Source organism: Polyodon spathula, chromosome 26, assembly GCF_017654505.1.
Source record: "Polyodon spathula isolate WHYD16114869_AA chromosome 26, ASM1765450v1, whole genome shotgun sequence".
Classification (NCBI taxonomy): Eukaryota; Metazoa; Chordata; class Actinopteri; order Acipenseriformes; family Polyodontidae; genus Polyodon; species Polyodon spathula.
This window is the reverse complement of record NC_054559.1, coordinates 15,690,187-15,708,201: the sequence shown is the minus strand read 5'-3', so window position 1 is coordinate 15,708,201 and position 18,015 is coordinate 15,690,187. Positions and strand designations below refer to the sequence as shown.

At 42.9% G+C, this 18,015-nt stretch overlaps 2 protein-coding genes across 3 annotated transcripts; one reads left to right on the top strand and one right to left on the bottom strand.

Moving 5' to 3' along the window:
• The first annotated feature begins 2,581 nt into the window (after positions 1 to 2,581).
• Positions 2,582 to 3,695, top strand: LOC121300985 (retinal cone rhodopsin-sensitive cGMP 3',5'-cyclic phosphodiesterase subunit gamma-like). The gene is made up of 4 exons (XM_041230036.1): positions 2,582 to 2,670; positions 3,081 to 3,246; positions 3,463 to 3,503; positions 3,604 to 3,695. Exons 2-4 carry the CDS (start codon positions 3,107 to 3,109, stop codon positions 3,678 to 3,680), a joined length of 258 nt encoding a protein of 85 aa, XP_041085970.1. The 5' UTR covers positions 2,582 to 2,670; positions 3,081 to 3,106; the 3' UTR covers positions 3,681 to 3,695.
• Positions 3,696 to 7,164: 3,469 nt separating this feature from the next.
• Positions 7,165 to 18,015, bottom strand: LOC121300815 (post-GPI attachment to proteins factor 6-like). 2 transcript variants are annotated; one of them, XM_041229701.1, is made up of 13 exons: positions 17,654 to 18,015; positions 15,181 to 15,358; positions 14,514 to 14,721; positions 14,204 to 14,337; positions 13,613 to 13,881; positions 12,528 to 12,874; positions 11,848 to 11,941; positions 11,280 to 11,403; positions 10,780 to 10,916; positions 9,920 to 10,098; positions 9,563 to 9,709; positions 9,163 to 9,279; positions 7,165 to 9,064 (listed from the first exon to the last, which is right to left on the bottom strand). In XM_041229701.1, the coding sequence occupies exons 1-13, from the start codon at positions 17,721 to 17,723 to the stop codon at positions 8,768 to 8,770; spliced, it is 2,301 nt and encodes a 766-aa protein (XP_041085635.1). In that variant the 5' UTR covers positions 17,724 to 18,015; the 3' UTR covers positions 7,165 to 8,767. The 2 variants fall into 2 exon arrangements, with proteins under 2 accessions (XP_041085635.1, XP_041085636.1); XM_041229702.1 differs by lacking the exon at positions 9,163 to 9,279.

Genomic DNA, 18,015 nt, shown 5'->3' with positions numbered 1-18,015 from the left:
CATTGTTGCACAATACTTTCACATACATCACAGAAATGCTGTCTTCACGTCCAGAAGGGGGAGCCTGATAGCCAGGTTCGGAATGGTGACGACACAAGCAGCACTGAGAGGGTGGTTTTGAGTGAGAGCGAAGCTGAGGCACTCGCTGGAGAACAGGTGGATCCTCTTGTGAAAACAAACATTTTTATCATGCATGTAGTGTGCTTACAGTAAAATGAGTCTGTGCTGTTAACTACACAGGTAGGTGACCTGGTATTCACTGTGCTCCTCCTTTACAAGGCAGTCCTTTATCCCCCAGAAACAGTTAGAATTTGAAGGTTCAAGGCATTTTTACATGTTATTAATTGGTCCACCCTGCTTTGTTTAATGGTTATTTTTACATGTTAAAATTACATGCCGCTGGCTCAATTCCCCCTTTAACACAAACCAGTAACGGCAGTCTTATGAAGGTACGCAGACTCGGCGAAGGGCTTGTCCTGCTGATCTGAATGCCTGACAGCTGCACGGCTCCCAAAGCAGCACTTGATTTCATCAGGTTCTGGTTTAAGCAATGGCAGATCAACAGCTTGTGAGCTTGCATCCTTTCTGCATTCAAATGAAGCACTCGTACTGGCACTCACACCACCACCGATAACAATGAACCTGCTTCCATTCAGCACCACGTGTGCAATCTCTTATAATACAAACAGTAAGACGCATGTTTCCAGGGCTCAGTTGCAATGAAGACTACAGCAGGATCTAAACTCTAATAAGATTACTGAGTTTAAGATACTTAGGAATTCTGCAATCAACACAAGCCAACTTCTGTCATCATTGCGAGGCAGACCGAACCCTGCAAAAACTCTCAGCTAATATGAAGACTGAAAAGCCATTGCACAAGTTATGTAGTTAATAATGCTGTTCGTAGACAGCTCAGCTCTATAGGTCTTAACTTTCCTGTCCTGTCACTCCCCTCACATTGCAAAGGGCTGTGGGCTCACAATGCTGTGAAGTATAGTTTGTGTAGGAATACAGAGCAGCAGGATTGGAAAGCTGCCCCAGGCTGTAGCTGCCACTGGACACACTGCACAGTATTTTTCCATTCCACTGGGGGAGCGGTAGATTTTAAGTAAAGGCTCAGTTATACTTTGCAATGCTGACACAGCACTGCCGGGTATAAATAGAGGAGCATTTGAGATCGCTAATCCGGATTGGAAACGTACCTTGTGTTGTGAATGTGGATAAACAGAGCTGCTGGTTCTGACAGGGTCTTTCTCTGGGGATGCACAGAGTGAGCCACAGCAACCTGGACTGATAAAACACTGCTCAGGATTGAGAACCGTCCAATTTACTCACAACTCCAGATCTGCAGTGTGTATCCTTACCCTTCCACTGTGCAGGCTTCAACACACACCAGCTGCTTTTCAGACCCGTCATTTGCATATTACCTTTTAGGATAAAATAAAAGCATGCTGCACCTCGAAGCTGGCTGCGCAGTATGTCAAATCCAATCTAACACGAATAATGGTGAGAGAGAGGGATTCTAAATCCAACTGTATTTAAAAAAACACAAAGAAAACTGGTCAGGTGTGAAGGGCTGCAGCAGCACATGCATCCTTTCAGTATGTTTATCCGTGGCGGAATTAATGCTTATATCAAAGGCTAAACACTGGCCTGCGTCATATTTCCCTGAATCAATCTTTTTCTAACCTCAGAAGCGCAATCTTTTGATGACAAAGCACCTGTAGTAATGCCAGCTGTGTGGGGTTAGCTACCTGCTGCATGCTCTCATTTCTGCTTCAGGCTGATTCCATTGAATAGGGCCAACACTGTTTAGACATTAAAACTGACCCCGCCGAATAAAGGTCATGTTGCAAAAGGTGTGGAATAGAAATCTAAGCAAGGATAAACTTGTGCTTCTATTGTGACCAGCATGATGGAAACGATTGCAGTGCTTTGTGGGTAGCACAATCCACCTGCATATGGATTTACCACAGCTTAAAAACTAGAAATAAATCAAATCATGCAAGCGCTGCATGGAATCAGCTTTAGCAAATCAGCTTTACATCCAAAAAGTGTATCACACAGCACAGGAAGTGACCACAGTAACATATTAGGATTATTAATAAATAATCCCCTTATTAGAAGAAAATAATTAAGAATATATTTATCGCAAAAGTAAAATTTCTTCGCATTGCCGATTTTACTTCTTGAGAAAATGATTGGCGAAAGAAAAAAAAAAAAACTTTTCTTAAAGGGGGAAATGACTTTTGGCAGCGTGAAAACCTACCAGAGACCTCGTCCATAGAAACTGCAAGTGCTACCCCTATGCACCACCAAGACAGGCATCTTTCTATTCTCTCTTTTCACTGTGTCTCATCAGCCACTAATGTGAGGTGCACGTAATGCTTGAGCTCGCTGAACTGTATCAGCTGCACGCTTTTGGAAACATTCCCCACGTGTACACACCCTATTCAAAGGATTTAGGTGTGCAGGCAGCCAGGGTGGGAAGGGTTAATCCCCCCGTACCCCTCCCCCCGGGCCTGAGCACGGCATTAGTGATTCAGCAAATAAGCCTGACACACTATAAAGGCAGTGCATGGAATAAGAGTCCAACAACAAGACAGTTAAGAGCCTCTTTCATCGCCTCTCTCAGCGCACTGCTTGCCCTGCATCACAACATTCTGGACTGTAAGTATGCATGCTTTTGTTCAAGCCAGTACATTTTCTGCAGCAGCTGTTATACTGTGGTACTGTTTTAATATTGCCTCATTAAAACTGCTGTAACTGCTAAGTGTCAGTTTATAGACTCGTCTTATCTCAGGAGAGTTACTGGTATCTGAAACAACAACGTGGCCCCATTAATAAAGCACAAGTCCACGCTGCTTGAATCCAGTAAGTTAATCATACAGTTCTTCTTTGGCTAGTTTTCAGACAGGGAGCATGCATTGCCTCACGTGCATCTTTACTGTTTGAGAAGAGGTGACATGCAGAAAGCAACTGTCCTTTTCAAAGCCACATTCAAAATTTCCAAAGCAGAATAACTCCTTTGTGAAAGCACGCCGTGATTGTAATGGATTGATGTTTCTGTTCTGTCTCAGTCTCTCTAGCGGTTCTCTCCTGAAACATGACCATTGGGAGCGGCTCCAATACCAACACCACCAATGTGATGAGGCCCCCAGCCAGCCCGCGGAAAGGACCCCCCAAATTCAAACAGAGGCAGACGAGACAATTCAAGAGCAAGCCTCCCAAGAAAGGAGTACTCGGGTAAGTACCAGAACCACGATCAGGTCCTGCAGTAAAACTGGTAGACTGCATGAAACAAGAACGTGTTAGTTATCTGCATGAGTAGATACAATAACACAAGTGTTTCACATTATGTTTAAAAACTGTCCTGAGATGAAGCTAGGTAATGGTCTGGCTCATCGCGGGACACTGTCATTCATTTTTCCTTTATTTTTATTTTTTTAATTCATTTTGCAGTTTTGGGGACGACATTCCTGGGATGGAGGGCCTTGGAACAAGTACGCAAATGAGTTTCTACTGCCTAAATCAACATGCAGAAATAGATGATCTGTTTTATAAACTTTTCAAAGTCATCAATTTTTCTTTACCTCCTTTCAGACTTCCATGACATCTGCCCATGGGAAGCTTTCAGTCACCTGGAGCTCCACGAGCTGGCTCAGTATGGCATAATCTGAGGAGAGCAGCGCCTCCCCTCCCTGCAGGACTCACCACCCCCCCGGTGCAGAGCGCCTGCTCTCACACTCTCTGCTGCAGCTTCAGAGAACAAGCAGCTCTGTCTACAATGTGGACAGCCCGCGGTGCAATGTCAGGGTCCACGTCCCATCCCTTAAAAAAAGAAGACCAAAACTCGCAACAAGCTAACTTGTTAAGAACGCAACACAAACAACAATACTGTATATTGCATTTATTTAAATGCATATCAGTTGTTTTAAATCAGCAATTGCACAAAGTATAAATACTGCACTTACCTGTGGGGTTGGAGGAGGCCGCGTGTGGACGCCAAGAAAAGGAAGAAAGACAAACATTCAAAATTCATTTTTTAAGGCGGTGTGAATGCTCGGTGCGTGTTTCCCTGCGAAGGCGCACATTCGCAGAGAAACGCGTAGTTTGTTATTCAGAAACTTACACTGTCCATACAATTAAAACTAAATTAAAATAGAGATTAAAGGCAGATACTTACTGGTTTGTTAATGAGGTTCGTTAGCAGTGTGGTGCACAGGCGGCGCCATGTTTGTGAGGGGCAGATCAGACCTCGGTTGTACCGTAAAGCCTGCTTGCGATGCGCAGAAAAAATTGAACATTACCCCTGTGTAACTCAAGAGCAGACCATGCTGTGAATAAAGTTAAAGTGGTGTTGTGATTTATAAAAAAGAAATATAATTGCTCATTTATTTAAATAATTCTAGGCGGAATTTTAACATACAACATAGTGATAACTTTATGATATATTTATACAATAGTTGCTAAATGTATGTAAATAGGTTTTAAAGTTAATTGTTTGATTTCAGTTTCTTTTAAAGGGAAGAGCGATTTCAACCTCAGTATAGAAGGAAGGCTGGGCTAGAGTAATGAGAGATGGGCACTGCGTGAGCATCCAGGCTAGACATAGCTCGCTCTCTCTTTCTCTCTCTCTCTCTCTCTCTCTCTATATCTTTGCTGTTTTACTACCAAAAACAGTTTATTCATCCTGCACCTGGATATTTTTTTAAATTTTATTTTGTAAAAAGTTATTTGTTTTCTTTAAAATTGTGTTTTGTTATGATTTTGTTCAGTTCAGTTCTTGGAACTTTAAAAGAATAAAAAGGAAAAGCGAAAGTTTGCAAACGAAACCTCTGGTGTCCGTGTTTTTCGCTGCAATGCCATCTTTGGCCACTTGGCACATCCTAAGAGCCAGAATCAAACCCGGGCTTCACGATCCTCTGACTGTTGAGAACACTGAAGTACAATTATATCAACTATCCTAAGCCTTGCATTATTAATAGTTATTTATTATCAATTATTAAATATCAATGGCATGTCTTGAACTTTAAATGTTATTTTCATTGTTTACAAAGCATTACCTTTCTGTGCATCCTCGTACCCTCTGGCATTAGTGGTATGAGCACGCTATAAAGCTCCTGCTTCACCAGGACCCTGTCCAGTCTCTGGTGCAATAATAAGACAGCTAAGAGACACTCTCTCATCGTACTGCCTCTGGACTGTAATTATGCATACTTTTACTTCTTGCATCTTTACTGTTTGACCTCCTCTATCTGTGTTCCCCTCCATATTGAGAAGAGGTGACATGCAGAATACAACTGTCCTTTTCAAAGCCATATTCAAAATTCCCAAAGCAATAGGCGGCAAAGATGCTTTTAAACATTCACTGTTCATGTAGAGTAAATATGTAATACTTGATGGAATGTGCCTCATGCACATACTATGATTATTATTTTTTTTAGTCAAAGTTTAAACTTCAAGAGCATTCAGTCAGAGTAAAGCACAGTTAGGACCACTGTGAAGTCATGGAAATCAAAAAGGACAGTTCAGTGAATATGTAAACTCTGCAGCAGGATTACCTTTATAAAACAAACTCGTTACAAACACTATTGTCCATGTAAATTATGTCTTCAGCGACCTATATTCTAGTACTGAATTCTCAATCTATATTAAACTGGCTGACTGAATCTGACTGATCCTGTTCTTACCATAGACCCTGCTGGCAGTGACAACCCTAATTGTTAAAATGTGGAAGACGACTCAGAATTCTGTGTTGCAGCGCTATTTAAAAAAGTCTGAACACTTCTGCTGCTATTCAGAGTTGTCAATGAACAAGTCACCGCTACAGAACTGCACAGGCAGAAGCAGAGTCTTCAAACCATTGTGATGTCATCGGGAATGGAAGGTCAGACGCATCATCGCGTTCCACGCCTCAGATTCAACACCCCCCTCTCCCGGATTTTAGAAAGGGAGGCCATGCGAGTTCTTGTGGTTTCCTAACTCTATGGGGGGGGTTCTCAGAATAAGATTATGGTGTAAAAAGGAGAAGATGCAGATATTGTGAAAATAGTCTTGTCATTTATTTCTCAGATTGCCTCAAATAGATTATATATCCATCACCAAGAAATGCATTTTTTAAATCAACATGAACATCAGCAGCATTTAGTTGTACTGTAGTCGTCGATACTCGGATATATATATATATATATATATATATATATATATATATATATATATATATATATATATATATATATATATATATATATATATTACATTAATTTAATATATATAACATAAAAATAAAACACAAATAACACAACAAGACTGGCAACACCCCCAGACAATTTCCCCTGATGAACACAGCAAATGGAGGAGATGGGCTCTCACTAGGCACTGAGCCTGTAATTGTGTATCACACAGTGTAACACAACAGCCCATTTAAAAATACCACCTCTTGCTTACACAAGACTGAACCCAAGCTGCTTTTGAAAAGGTCTTTCTCAGGCCCCAGTAGTCTAGCGCAAGTCCTACTGATCTGGATATCAAATATCAGGGACAAAAGCAAGACTCCCATTGCACAGCAGCTTGAGCCATTCCAGGTTTTACTTGGAGTTAATTCAGCCCCACCCGAGTTCTCTCTCGCTAAGATTTGCTTAGTACGGGCTGATTAAGCTCAAGGTAAATCCAGGACTAGCACAAACTGCTATGCAGCTGGAGTCCTATTTCATGCCAACAATTATTTAAACAGACGGTGTAAAAATCATTTTAGGAAACCGGAGACCTGAGCAACTATACAGAATGGCCGCCCCCAAGATAAACCAATTGCAATACTCCAGTGTCTTTACAGTCGAGTGGACGTTCCTAGACCCCAGCACAGGTGCAGGGCTGAAAGAGATACAGCTGAGCAGAAAGAACTCTTGCATGTATGCTCAGAACCTGAATCCAACACAGGAGGCAACCACATTTTAAAAAGTGCAATTCATTCCAGTACATCACCTAGCTTACCTAAACAACCAGACTGATCATCCTGAGCAGCATGCAGGGAGGGAGGACAGGTGCATCCTTTCAGCCTGCTTGCCTGATCTTGAGCAAGTACCACTGTCTTTAATATACATCGGAGACACAGTGTCATATTTACATCTTAGAAGACATATTTTAAAGGTGTTTTTTTTTTTCTTTTCAGCGTTGCAACAGTAAAGATTATAAGTCATTCGTCACTTCAAACTTAAGTCACATCTTGGACAAACATTTAGAAGGTCTTTACTGTCTTTGTCGAAACATTAAAAAAACGATAAAGACTTCTTCTCCTGCAGTGTGTTTTGTGTTTTTAATGCTTCTACTGATTTCAGTTTAACTGAAAAGCAAAACATGTATCCCTGTATTGTCCAAAGTTTCTAAGTGAACACGTGCAATCTCAAACACACCGGGGAACATTTTCCAGATAGGATGAACATTTTCTAAGGAAAATAAAACACACCCAAAAACTACACTTATTACTGACTGCAAATATCAAACCTCTAACAATGAGGCTTTCCAGGAAAAAGAAGACCCCCGTTCTCTTATTGCTCGTACTAAAAGGAGGGTTTAAAAGGACCTTCAGAAATAGCAGCAACTTCTCTTTGCAAACTGAACTTTGGAGACAATTCATTTAATAGACCGACCTCAGCAGGAAGTAAGGCTACTGTAATCTAAAAGTTCTGTCGGATCCCGACAGTACAGTACAACAATAAATATACTTATAGTGCAGCAGGAGCATTAGTAGAGACTTCTAAAAAGAAAAACACAATCACCCAGAGATGTTATATTCATTTCTGTCTAATATTGCTTATAGAATAAAACATTATACCTGCAGGTCTGTGCAATTAAACAAGCTTTCGGCATTAATAATTGTGTAAAGCTATGCCTCAATTGCACATGAAACAGACTCACAACAGCCTCTGTTTTTAGAAAGGGGGGGGGGGGGTACAAAAGTGCTTTAAAAGAGGGTTATTCAAGAGTTACTTTTTTCAGTTCCTGAAGACAGTGACGTAGTGTCTATAATCTCCAAGCCCCAATTTCAGCTACAAAGCAACATTGCTGCCTTTTTTTTTAAAAACCATGAATGCAAGATAACAGAATCTTGTCAAACAGCAAGAAAGTGCGTTAAGATTTGGAACGAACGTTGCCAGGAGTTATGAGGGCTGCGCACCCACATTATTTAACTACAGTAGCATTTATAAAAAGACACTGCTCTGCCTCTTTCAATACGGACACAGTCTGAAGATATGCTTCTATAGTGACCAGCTCTCTATGAATAAGCCCATTTTAGTGGCTGCAACGGAGGGAATCCACTGCAGTTGCATAAAGTTGAAATGTCTCTTCAGATCCTTGTATACTTAGCAAACAGGTCCAACTGCACTGCATCCATATCTCTGTGCATTATGCACAGTAGGGTTTCAAATGAAGCCCTGCATGGCACCTACAGTTAAATCTTATTGCAACTGTCTAAGAAGAGAAAGAAACAGGAAACTGCACTTCCACCATCCAAAGTAACTTCTCAGATAGCAATCAGATAAGATAAAGAGAGACTGAAATGTGTCTAGTAAGAATAAAAGAATTTGCACTCATTAACAACGCCTAAAACCAGGAGGTGCCAACCAGGTCTTTATCCCAACATTAATGTTGTCGAACTGCTTTACCCTTTATCCCAGTCTTCAGGAGTAAAGGATTTATGAATCCTTATAAAACCTGGAACGGAATCTGCTTGAGGACCGGAGCGGCCCGCCACCCCTCCATGAGCCTAGGGGACAGTGTAGACCTCTTCCTGCTCGTTCTTACAGATCTGATACCCACAGATGGCTTGTTGGGACCAGCCCCATGGCTTCTTGTGCTTCTCCCTGGGAGGCAGCAGGAAAACCACGCTGCTCGCCACCAGCATGTGCCAAGCGCTGTGCGTGTATAAGTAGTTCTCATCGGTCTGCGCAAAGACGTACAAGGAAATGCCAATGACTGCGCTCACTATCCCCGGGAGCAGGAAGAAAAGCCAGCGCTTCCACGTTGTGGGGTAGCACTGGCGCCTTCGGACGCCACGGTAAATCTGAAAAAAAAGAAGACAACAGGCAAACAGTTTACTCCTGCACTCGGTATCCTCAATGCTGCAGCTCACATACAAACAGAAAAAGCAATCCTACTCACCCATGCTGCTATCATAGCAATACCAGCGCAGAGGCACGGGCCCAGCATGTTCCACATGCCTCGCCGATCAAGTTGCATAGACATGGCAATGACCAGCGTGCCAAGCATGAACAGCATCTAGCAAGCAGGGGGGGAAAAGCTGGTTACTGAAGAAAGCCGGAGCGCATCGAGCAACACAGTCAGCTTCCCTTCCACATTACATGCGTCATATGCTGTGTGTTCTTAAAAGAAACATTCAGTGTTGGACTTTTTAGCAAGCTGGAATGCAACAAGACACTTTACTTTGAAAATCTTAAGATGATATTCAGTCTGATAAATACAGGTGTTTGCCATGTGCACCATTCTTTATTTGTTTTAAGTCAAATTATAAATGAATACAGTTCATCAGCTGAATACTCACATATTTAAAGACATCCTTAATCCTTGCCATGCAGAGAATGGTCACCCAAATAGACGAGACTGACCCAAGGAAATCGCAGTACTGGAGTGTGTCGTAATCCATTATGCACATTACAGTGATGCCCGGCTGGTCACATGCATGGTAAAACTACAACAGAGAGCAAGAACGTCATTAGGGTTATGATCAAGGACTAACCCTTGCAGATCACCACTGTCATTTATTTGCCTGTTCCAGGTTTGCAACACTCACTGTCATAATGACTCAAAAAGCTCACAGAGCGTGCTGCGACTTTGCGTTTCTTTTCAGTTTAAAACTAGTCCTGATTCAGCTTGCCGTGTCACCCCTCTTTAACCTTACCGTTGAGAAGAACATGGTGAAGAGGTACACGGAGGCCTCCACGATGTGGTAGCGGTACACCGCCACCACGATGGGCGGGATGAACATGAGATTACTCAGGGTCAGCAGGAGGGCAGCCAGCATCTGCCGCGCATAGGACTGCGCTTCTCTGGCATCACTGCAGCTCCATCCTCTCTGCCCTGGAGCGAGCAAAACCAAGCGATCAGCATCTCAGCAACAGCAAAGGATGGTTTTTATTATAATCCATGACACTAATCTGTCACTGTGCCCGTTTTGTTCCCGCCGCCACACAGACACGTTCAGAACTTACAGGCTTGCACAGGTATATCAATAACTCTGTATTCAAAATGATTTATAATCCAACAAAATACATTACTAACACAGTGTCTTTAATTAAGCAAGCGCCAGCCCAGTCTAGTGATGTTTTTGTTTTATAGTTTTGCAAGCACTAGCTGGGCACTCAGCATTTCTGGCACTAACAATATGAACAATTCAGCTGATTTAAACTACAATAAATATAAATCTACAGCAGGAAACTAGAAGAGAAGCTCCTGAACTCACAGTCAAAGCTTAATTCAGACAAAAACATGTATGAAAAGTCAAGGGCACAATAAAAAAAATGAACAAAGAAAACACAAAGAGAATATAACCTGCAGCTGTGCAGCTACAGCCAAAAGCTTTGCATCGCCTAGAATTTTAGGATTGAGACAGAATTAAAAAACTACAAAGCGGTATGTAATTCAATATGTTACTGGAACATTCAAACATCAGAACTTTATGAAACCAAATGAGTTAAAATTCTAAAGAGCGATGCAAAACGTTTGGCGAGAGCTGTAGTCCTTTTAGAAGTGGAGACTCACCTGCTTTACAAGTGCAGGCAGCGTACAGGTACCCATAGGATCGGAGCAGCCTACACTCCCCATAGGTGCCACAGTCATTAACACAGGCACTCAGCACAGAGGAAGCCAGCACTGTCCCCGACACCTTTCCACACGCACTGGGTAAGAACATTTCAAACTCCTGTTACACTGCATTCTGTGCTAGCTTAAGTCATGCAACCTTTCATCACTTTAATACAAATACACCCTTTAGAATTAACACAAGACAAAGTAATCTGCTAATTACTTTTGTTAAGCATTTAACAGTCAGTGATACTAAACTAAAGTTAATTCAGTGGCAAACGTTTTGGCGAGTCCTCTCTCAACTGATATCATATAACAAAGGCGTCTCATCGAAAGGTCTGGCACTGAATGAAGTTTCTTTGAGTGTTTAATAGCTGAGCAGTGGGGTCTCAAGCTGAGCCCGGTGAAGTTTCAGAGCTGCTCACATGCACTTTTCATCTCTCATCTGTGTTGCTTACCTGGCATCTGCAGGGCACACTGTGTGCAAGGTGAGGTACCAGAGTGCAGTCTCAGGGAAAGGGATGTGAAGGGCAGCTTCTGGGGATGTTCCGTTCATTCTGAGAGAATAACCCTGAGAGAAGGCTAGCGGCAGGAGAGGGCACAGGGTTACCATGCTTTGCCATGGCTAGGTTGTGCATTACCATAGCTTACCCTAGTTAGTCATCTCTCTGTGGCTTTACAAGGCTTACCTGAGCGTTACCATGCTTTCACTGAGCCTTATTACACTTTGCTATGATTTTATTGTATACTTTTATAAGAGTTAGACCGTTATTCCCAGATCAGTATGACGGATGTAGATATTAAAACTGTGGAGAGTCCTGCAATGTAGAAAAGTTTGTGGTATATTTACAATGGCTCTATTAACTGTGATTACAATCAAGCGCCTTTAACTCAGTGGAAAGCTAAAGAAGAGCGCTCAAGGTAAGAGTTAGGGAAAGTAATACAAATTAATAATAATAATAATAATAATAATAATAATAATAATAATAATAATAATAATAATAATAATAATAAGTTGCAGCATACCAGTAGTGCAGCTTTGTGATTGGTTCAGTGTCAGTACAGGAGACCCAGCATTCACGCAGACCAGAACAGAGGCATTTCCATGTGTAAGAGAAGTCTGAAATGAGAACGAGGCTGATAAGGAACGTGCCTTATTTAACATGTAAAAAATAAAAAAATAAAAAAACATTTTACTGATTCACCGTCAGTGTAAAACGCCAATGCACTCAAGCACAGCTTTGTCAATGCAACATTCACATGCCAGTCCAACTACTGCAGAAATCAAGACACTTGAATATTCACAAAACAAGAGCACAATTAGCACTTTGAGTCCGCCAGCACGAGAGTGAGGCTTCCTGTTGAAGAATGACAAAATGTGTGGCTTTACAAAGACTTAAAATGAATGATTTAACAACTTCAACAGTCTGAAGCCTCTACTGCCAAGTGTTGCTTTCAAGAAACGATCTATTTTTTTGGTGGGGGATTACTGGCTCAGAAACGAAAAACACAAAGTCGTGTGTCGCCTGTCGTTACAGTGGTAATATAATATTCCAATCTGCTACAGTGCTTACATCTTTGCACATGATGCAAAATATGCAATATTAAGAGGCTTTCTGATTCCTTAGTGCAAACAATGCACCTCCGAGAAAGCTTTCTAAATCTGATCGAACGCACCCAGCTATCCCACCTTCCACTGGCCTTACCTGGTTTAATCTCAGGTCCAGAACCAGCGTCCCTCCACTGTCTGCTCCAGAGTTTAAATTCAAGGAGATGAGAGTGGGAGCCTGAGAAGAGATGCTGATGTTTGGCCCGTTGATCAAAGCGAAGCGCACAGACACTACGTCCACGTCTTCTTTAAACACGGGCTGGCTCCGCAGGCAGGAGTCCCCAGAGGGGGCGCTGCGCAGCAAGCTGTCGGCTTGGGGCTGGACGAGGGCCGTCGCGTTGTCCACCGGCAGCGTGGCGTTGCTGAAAAGACCAGTGCCGTTCACACCGCTGAATCTGGATAAGAAGTCACCGAACAATCCGCTACTTTTAGGCTTGCATCCAGCTGTCAAGAAAAAAATTATAAAAACTGAACAGTTTTTATTTGTGTTTCATTGGATGGTCACATGCATGTTACTATCAGTCTACAGCAATGCATATTCTCCCCAAATAATAACACAGCTATCACACCTGTTATTTAAATATGTTTATAATAAAAAGACTACAATTCTACAGTGCTCCCTCTTTGTGTTGCTATCTGACTAGCGTGAAATATTGAAAACATGGCACTTGACTGTTGGCATGGCCTAACAGTTAATTAACCGAATTTGTGAAATAAGGAGGGCAGCTGCGATTATAGAGACAGCTTTACCTGTGAGAGCAGCTGCGATTATAGAGACAGCTTTACCTGTGAGAGCAGCTGCGATTATAGAGACAGCTTTACCGGTGAGAGCAGCTGCGATTATAGAGACAGCTTTACCTGTGAGAGCAGCTGCGATTACAGAGACAGCTTTACCCGTGAGAGCAGCTGCGATTACAGAGACAGCTTTACCCGTGAGAGCAGCTGCGATTACAGAGACAGCTTTACCCGTGAGAGCAGCTGCGATTATAGAGACAGCTTTACCCGTGAGAGCAGCTGCGATTACAGAGACAGCTTTACCCGTGAGAGCAGCTGCGATTACAGAGACAGCTTTACCCGTGAGAGCAGCTGCGATTACAGAGACAGCTTTACCCGTGAGAGCAGCTGCGATTACAGAGACAGCTTTACCCATGAGAGCAGCTGCGATTACAGAGACAGCTTTACCTGTGAGAGCAGCTGTGATCTGGAAGGAGGTGGACAGGTTGCTGTTGAGGCTCTCCACAGTGATCCGGACCCAGCTCTCCCATGGAGGGGAGTGGAGCCGGGCTGGACACTCAGCTTGCCCACTGCAGTTGATTATTTTCGGGGAAGAGAGGGTGAGGGCAGCGGAGCCCAGGGTGAGCACGAGCGGGCAGGAGTCTGCAGTGCTGTTCCCCGTCCTGCACCCCCCGAGCTGCAGGGTCATCTCAGCCGTGTATGCAGGGATGAATACTCTGAAACAGGATTGCAGGAAAATGACAAGCTGAACACAGAAAACCAGCACAAAGATCTTATGCCACTCTCATACCTAACAACACAGTAATTCAACACGTGCTGCCGTGAGATGAGATGCAGAGGAGCCCGTCTCTCTTGCATTGTGGTTAAGATGCTCGCTTGCGGTTCACTGGGTCTGGTCAGGTAAGCATCTTCCTTTCTCACGTACAATAAAACTCTCAGTTCTTCCCTCCTGTCCTCATATCCAGTACCTAAGCAAGTGCTACAGCTTTGGTCAGCGCTCCAAGGTAGAAGCTTTGCTCTGTTCACAGTATTGCTTACTTGAGCACAGCAGGCCTGCTGGGGGAGGACACTGTCTGCTGAAGAGGAACACCAGGCTCCAAAACAGGCATGTCAATCACCCGTCTCACAAACATCTGGGGCTGGAAAAAGTAGGAGCATGAAGAGGATAAGCCCTGCAACAGAAGAGGAAACAGTACTGGAAAACACGGTCATCAACAGAGACCCCAGCTTACCAACGCAAGCCTTTGAAAAAGCATGAATGAATATTACAGACAAAGCAAAATCCAGCAGGGAATTCATGCATGAGAATCAGATTACTAACTAGAAAAACAGCATGTACCGGACTTACTTTGGGCTCAATTTTACCATCATCTTTGGGAAGATGTGCAGCTATGAACCAGTCGCCCACTGCAGGATTGGTGAGGTTGAAGAAGGTCATGTTTGGTCCTGCGGAGCCTAACATCAGACTGAAGTTGTGTGCTAGAGTGAAGGCTGCATTCTCAGAAAACTGAGTGGCTAGAGGGTTAATAACCGGAGGGGCTCCGGCCCGAATGTGGCTGTGAATTTAAAAAAAAAAAAAAAAAAATCTTTAACTTTGCAAAATACAAACACAATCCTTTTCTAAAAGGATTACAAATCTGTTGGAAAGTTAGTACTGTAAATTATTTTATAAGAACAATTTCAAACTGAAACAATTTGAACATAACAATCCCCTATTCTCCCACAACCTTCATACTGGGATATTGGGATTCCCAGTTCTGGCTCTCATTACACTGGGAATATCTGAATGTGAAACCGGCAATTTTAGTGTTTCAGTTTTTGTTTTTTTTTCCCCCCTGTTAGAGAAAATGTTTCCCCAACAGTCACCACAGCAACAAAAGAAACAGAATAAAAAATGACACCCATGAAACTCAACATCTAATAATTAACCAGCAGGGGAGCTGTTTCCTTCAGAACAACAGTATGGAGTCGTAGGAGAAGGGCATGGATCAGGAGGTGTGATGCATGACACCTACACTGTTACAGTGGTGTTTGCGCAGGTGGCTCCTGCGTCCCGGCTGCCAGTAAATTGAAACCGGACGAAGACGCTGTCCTGCGGGACTTTGAAGAGGAGGAGTCGCACGTTCCCATACCAGCTGTACCTGGAGAGCTTCTGAGGCACCTTGGAGTAGAACTCGGAGACATACGTCAAGTCTGAGAAAAAACAACACAGAGACTGAATGAAATACTACACAGTGAAATACTAAGAGACACTGGAATTCACACTGGACACAGTGAAATACTAAGAGACACTGGAATTCACACTGGACACAGTGAAATACTAAGAGACACTGGAATTCACACTGGACACAGTGAAATACTAAGAGACACTGGAATTCACACTGGACACAGTGAAATACTAAGAGACACTGGAATTCACGCTGGACACAGTGAAATACTAAGAGACACTGGAATTCACGCTGGACACAGTGAAATACTAAGAGACACTGGAATTCACACTGGACACAGTGAAATACTAAGAGACACTGGAATTCACGCTGGACACAGTGAAATACTAAGAGACACTGGAATTCACGCTGGACACAGTGAAATACTAAGAGACACTGGAATTCACGCTGGACACAGTGGAATACTAAGAGACACTGGAATTCACGCTGGACACAGTGAAATACTAAGAGACACTGGAATTCACGCTGGACACAGTGAAATACTAAGAGACACTGGAATTCACGCTGGACACAGTGGAATACTAAGAGACACTGGAATTCACGCTGGACACAGTGAAATACTAAGAGACACTGGAATTCACACTGGACACAGTGAAATACTAAGAGACACTGGAATTCACACTGGACACAGTGGAATACTAAGAGACACTGGAATTCACACTGGACACAGTGAAATACTAAGAGACACTGGAATTCACACTGGACACAGTGAAATACTAAGAGACACTGGAATTCACGCTGGACACAGTGGAATACTAAGAGACACTGGAATTCACGCTGGACACAGTGAAATACTAAGAGACACTGGAATTCACACTGGACACAGTGAAATACTAAGAGACACTGGAATTCACACTGGACACAGTGAAATACTAAGAGACACTGGAATTCACACTGGACACAGTGAAATACTAAGAGACACTGGAATTCACACTGGACACAGTGAAATACTAAGAGACACTGGAATTCACACTGGACACAGTGAAATACTAAGAGACACTGGAATTCACACTGGACACAGTGGAATACTAAGAGACACTGGAATTCACACTGGACACAGTGAAATACTAAGAGACACTGGAATTCACGCTGGACACAGTGGAATACTAAGAGACACTGGAATTCACACTGGACACAGTGAAACAGTAAGAGACACTGGAATTCACACTGGACACAGTGAAACACTAAGAGACACTGGAATTCACACTGGACACAGTGAAATACTAAGAGACACTGGAATTCACGCTGGACACAGTGGAATACTAAGAGACACTGGAATTCACGCTGGACACAGTGAAATACTAAGAGACACTGGAATTCACGCTGGACACAGTGAAATACTAAGAGACACTGGAATTCACGCTGGACACAGTGAAATAGTAAGAGACACTGGAATTCACACTGGACACAGTGAAATACTAAGAGACACTGGAATTCACGCTGGACACAGTGAAATACTAAGAGACACTGGAATTCACGCTGGACACAGTGGAATACTAAGAGACACTGGAATTCACGCTGGACACAGTGGAATACTAAGAGACACTGGAATTCACGCTGGACACAGTGAAATAGTAAGAGACACTGGAATTCACGCTGGACACAGTGAAATACTAAGAGACACTGGAATTCACACTGGACACAGTGAAATACTAAGAGACACTGGAATTCACACTGGACACAGTGAAATACTAAGAGACACTGGAATTCACGCTGGACACAGTGAAATACTAAGAGACACTGGAATTCACACTGGACACAGTGAAATACTAAGAGACACTGGAATTCACACTGGACACAGTGAAATACTAAGAGACACTGGAATTCACGCTGGACACAGTGAAATAGTAAGAGACACTGGAATTCACACTGGACACAGTGAAATAGTAAGAGACACTGGAATTCACGCTGGACACAGTGGAATACTAAGAGACACTGGAATTCACGCTGGACACAGTGAAATAGTAAGAGACACTGCGTTAGTTTCCAGTGTTCACCGCTGCGTTTCATGGCGTGCACTGTGCGTGTCACGCCTCAGGACCATTGCACGGTTCAATCTGTACTGTAAAACAGCCTTGCTTCAGAGAGGTCGTATTTAAATGCACTGGATGACATCAGCAGCTTCAGTTGGTTGCTATAGTACTGTAAGGGTTCGTTTCTTCGTTAATACAAGACAATCCCATTACTGACAATGTAAAACTTACAACAAAATTAGGTTGACAATTCTTCCTGCTGCTAGGAATTTTAAATGCGGTCTTACCGTCTGCTGTGGCGCAGCAGCTGGCGAGGAAAACAGCGACAAGCAGACACACACCACCCCGTTTCTTCATCGCTTTTCTTCGTTAGTTACCGGCTTTAAAAACAACAGCATCTTGATCCATTTCGATTTCTTCTTTTTTTTTTTTTTAATGTTGTCATCAGTGTTGTTGTGACTTCAGCCTCTCGCTTTGTGTTTGACTTCCTGGATCTGAAACTCGTGGTAGGAACGTCATCGTGACGTGCCAGGTCTCAGTAAGCCGGCAGAATGAAGCCCTGCAGGAGGAACAACAGGATAACCAGGACAAAAGACTTTTAAATAATGAGTATTTCAGGGTTATTGCAATCATCAGGGCATTCCAAATT

Coding starts and splice junctions, on each gene's coding strand:
- LOC121300985 (XM_041230036.1), top strand. CDS start 3,107: ATGACCATTGGGAGCGGCTCCAATACCAACACCACCAATGTGATGAGG. Junction 3,247..3,462: donor CCCAAGAAAGGAGTACTCGG/GTAAGTACCAGA, acceptor TTCATTTTGCAG/TTTTGGGGACGACATTCCTG. Junction 3,504..3,603: donor GATGGAGGGCCTTGGAACAA/GTACGCAAATGA, acceptor ACCTCCTTTCAG/ACTTCCATGACATCTGCCCA.
- LOC121300815 (XM_041229701.1), bottom strand. CDS start 17,723: ATGAAGAAACGGGGTGGTGTGTGTCTGCTTGTCGCTGTTTTCCTCGCC. Junction 15,359..17,653: donor CTGCTGCGCCACAGCAGACG/GTAAGACCGCAT, acceptor GTTTTTTCTCAG/ACTTGACGTATGTCTCCGAG. Junction 11,942..12,527: donor TGGACCTGAGATTAAACCAG/GTAAGGCCAGTG, acceptor TTCTCATTTCAG/ACTTCTCTTACACATGGAAA.